This window comes from Rutidosis leptorrhynchoides, chromosome 6 (assembly GCF_046630445.1).
Source record: "Rutidosis leptorrhynchoides isolate AG116_Rl617_1_P2 chromosome 6, CSIRO_AGI_Rlap_v1, whole genome shotgun sequence".
In the NCBI taxonomy this organism is placed as follows: Eukaryota; Viridiplantae; Streptophyta; class Magnoliopsida; order Asterales; family Asteraceae; genus Rutidosis; species Rutidosis leptorrhynchoides.
The window spans coordinates 200,185,130-200,188,617 of record NC_092338.1 but is presented as its reverse complement, the minus strand read 5'-3'; the positions used below and the strand labels follow the sequence as shown (position 1 = coordinate 200,188,617).

Genomic DNA, 3,488 nt, shown 5'->3' with positions numbered 1-3,488 from the left:
TTCAATCTTTTTCATTGTCGGACTCTTTATTTTGATGAAAAAAAGTTGTATTCTGCCCAAAAGCCTCCATGTTTTGCCCCCAACCCAAAAGCTCATGACTCAAAGGTTTGTATTTTCATGGAAGAAATAAATTTATAGTGTTAAAGAAAGACCCAAAAGCTGTATTCTGATTAAATAAATTTATTTTACTCCCAACCCAAAAGTCTATGACCCAAAAGCTTCAATCTTTTTCATTGTCGGACTCTTTATTTTGATGAAAAAAGTTGTATTCTGCCCAAAAGCCTCCATGTTTTGCCCCAACCCAAAAGCTCATGACTCAAAAGGTTTGTATTTTCATGGAAGAATGAAAGAAATAAATTTATAGTGAATGTGAACGCTTTTACAAAAATTTCACCCCACTGTGAAAAAATTCATGGATCTGCCACTGGTTATACTCAGTTCATATCTCTCATAAGCTGCCAAATATGTGTTCTTAACCAAAAGAGATAAAGAACTTTGATCCAAAACAACATTTAGTTATTTTGCTTGATGAGTTGTTTGAACCTACATAAGTTCCAATATTCACAGCTGATCTTTCTTTAACAGTCAAGTTAACGTCAAACCTTCTCAAGTTCCAATTGGTGATACCATTCTTGAATTTATAGAACACAAATTTGTGTACTTTGTTTGGTTATTTATTTATTTATTTATTGGCGAAAATTACGAGAACTTTGGTTATAAACTATTAAACTGTACTTGTGCTAGTCCATTAATTGAGTATCAATAAATGTTACATTTTACAAGGGACAGGATATGCTACAAGACTAATCATCCTATACAGACATTACAAATACAAATGTTTCCCTATAATTGAAAATGCAATTCAATTTTTGTTTTATCTGTATCTTCTATGACTGTACATTTGGTGTTTTGACAGGTTCATCACCTTTTTTGCCATTCTTTTTATCGTTCAATCCAAAACACTTGAACATATGTTCTAATTCCGAAATCCCTTCTTCAATATCTACAATTTCATCACTTTCTGTGGTCAAATGTTGTCTATAGTTTTGAATCTTGTCTAAACTGCAACTAATTTTGACTCCCATTTCCTCCATTGTTGCTTGCATTGCCATATTCTCTTCATACACTTCTTTTAATTTCCTTTTCATCGTTCTGTACCCGTCTAACGACTTCAAAAGTTGCTTCGAAAGCGACTTGTTACGTTCTTGAAGCTCTACTGTTCCTTGTGTTTCTCTTTCTTTTTCTTCATCTTTATGCATTTCGGCACATTCTTGCACTTTCTCCAATAACGTCTCGTTTTGTGCTTTTAGGTCACTTATATGTTCTTCCATTTCGGCCAATTCGTGCGCCTTTCTAGCCAATTCGCCCATCATTATTTCCTTTTCTTTTCCTAAACCGGAACACATTTTCTCAAGGCTTTTACGCGCAGCCACATTTGCATTAAGCTCTTTTTTCAAATTTTCTTTCTCATCAACCACAAACGAATCATTTAACCGTTTATCCTTTGGGCTCTGAATAGGACTCAAAGTTGTTAAATCGGCCCGTTTGGTTCCAAAAGATTGACATTTTTGAATCCTGGTTCGAACCATGTCAAGAATGGTCATCATTCCTGCCACCCTTAACATTCTCCTTCCATCGTTCCTTTGCGTTTTGCAGGCATCCTTGTGGTCTTGAATCAATTTTAATAATAACTTCACATTTGCAGCAACACCTAATGCATATCAAAATTTCATAGTTTCGTTTATTTGATACACAATAAGCGTAAAAATGAACATGTTTTAGGCCAAATAAAACAGAAAATGATTACCTTCTAAAGCAGCATCATCATAACAATGTGTTTGTGTTGATGTTGAAATTGATTCTGGTGGTCTTTTATCCCTAAACATACTCATATCTATATGCTATATCTAAAAATGACAAAAAAACTATAAACAAAAAAACATATATAAAAAATCAAAATGGTAAAAAGTGAGATGGTGATCTGAGAAGGATTATTAATAAGAGGAATATAGAGAGGGGGATGGGTTAATATTAAACATTTCCCTCTCTTAAATTAGTTTTCATCTTATTATTCTCAAAGATCAGCCTAAGCCTTTCTTTTCTCTCAGAAAATGTTTAAAGTTTTGTTTGTTGTTTGATGTTTCAATGACTTGTGTGGTGTTTGGTCTCAGTGGATTAATGTTAGTTAATGGTAAATATTTATTCCTATATATTTTCTCTTTCTCTGACTTCTTCTCCATTTAATTCCCTACAAATTACTTCTACACAAATCGGGTTGCTCGTTCTCTTCCGGGCCGGAATTGTACGGTCGTACCAACCAAACTTCGATGTAAAATTGTCTCGAACATCCTTGTCTTGGACCAGCTGTGTTTAAGCGTATTGATTGTGGATTTGGACTCTTTAGAGGACTTAAATTGTAACATCCCGCATTTTCCCGTTTACCTTCCGTTATACTAATTTAAAAATCCGTTATATAATTATAACATCCTCCGTTAATACGCGTTTTAAAATATTTCGTTTAGGTAATTCACGCACCCGCTTCAAACTCGAGGGACTATTTGTGTCAAATGGCCAAACTTGACCAACTAGGTCAAAGAGTCAACTCATCTCCTCCGTTCATTCATCCTTCACCTTTTGATACTTCCTCCCTTTTTCTCTCAACACCCCAAGCAAAGAATCATCATCTATTTCAAATGGAGCAAGCATCAACTCAAACAAATTACATATTCGGAATCCTTGCATCTTCCTCTTCAAATCCATACCAATCTCATTGCATTTGAGTAACTTTCTAAAAACACTAGATTTTGTATTCTTGATGTTTTTAACTTATAAAAGTGTTAATTAGTGTCTATGACTCAAGTCTAACATGAATATGTGATATATATGCTCGATCTCATTATTTTAAGTAACTAGCATGAACTTGAAGTTTGTGTGTTTGATTTTGTGTTTTGGTTGCTTAAATGTTGTTTAAATGTTAAAGTTCAAGTATTAAATGTGTTACTAGCATCACTAGCTTCAATTTGATGTGTAGGTTGATTAAGGAAACTTCATTAACATGATTAAGGATTGATTGATTGTTAACATGATCCAGATGAACTACCAGGTTCTGATTTGGTTGGTCGTTTACCGTTAAATTCTAACTATGCTACGCACCTCCGATTCACATGTAACTTGTTCTAACATGCTCATATATGATTAAAAACCTCAGAAAAATAGTTCGGGACCCGACCCAAATGTGTTGACTTTTTCGTTGACTTTGACTTGACCAAAGTTGACTTTCGTTTAAACTTAACCAAATACTTATGCAATCATCCTAACATGCTTTTATATTTGAATCATGCATGAAACTTGGCAACGTGATTCACATTCTATATGTAATCGAGTCGTAACGAGCCATAGGACTAATTGAACAACTTTGACCAATCGTGTTTACCGTTATTGATACGACCTACTTGTTTAGGTCAAGACTAGCATTCGTTCTTGCACAC

General features: G+C 34.1%; 1 protein-coding gene across 1 annotated transcript; it reads right to left on the bottom strand.

Moving 5' to 3' along the window:
- Window positions 1-887: 887 nt before the first annotated feature.
- Window positions 888-1,915, bottom strand: LOC139854352 (uncharacterized). Its single transcript, XM_071843660.1, has 2 exons — window positions 1,808-1,915; window positions 888-1,711 (listed from the first exon to the last, which is right to left on the bottom strand). The coding sequence occupies exons 1-2, from the start codon at window positions 1,890-1,892 to the stop codon at window positions 888-890; spliced, it is 909 nt and encodes a 302-aa protein (XP_071699761.1). The 5' UTR covers window positions 1,893-1,915.
- Between the last annotated feature and the right edge of the window lie 1,573 nt (window positions 1,916-3,488).

What these genes read in the sequence shown, in the direction of transcription:
- LOC139854352 (XM_071843660.1), bottom strand. Translation starts at nt 1,892, where the DNA reads ATGAGTATGTTTAGGGATAAAAGACCACCAGAATCAATTTCAACATCA. An exon ending in TGATGATGCTGCTTTAGAAG is followed by an intron (nt 1,712 to 1,807) that starts GTAATCATTTTC and finishes GATATGCATTAG; the next exon opens with GTGTTGCTGCAAATGTGAAG.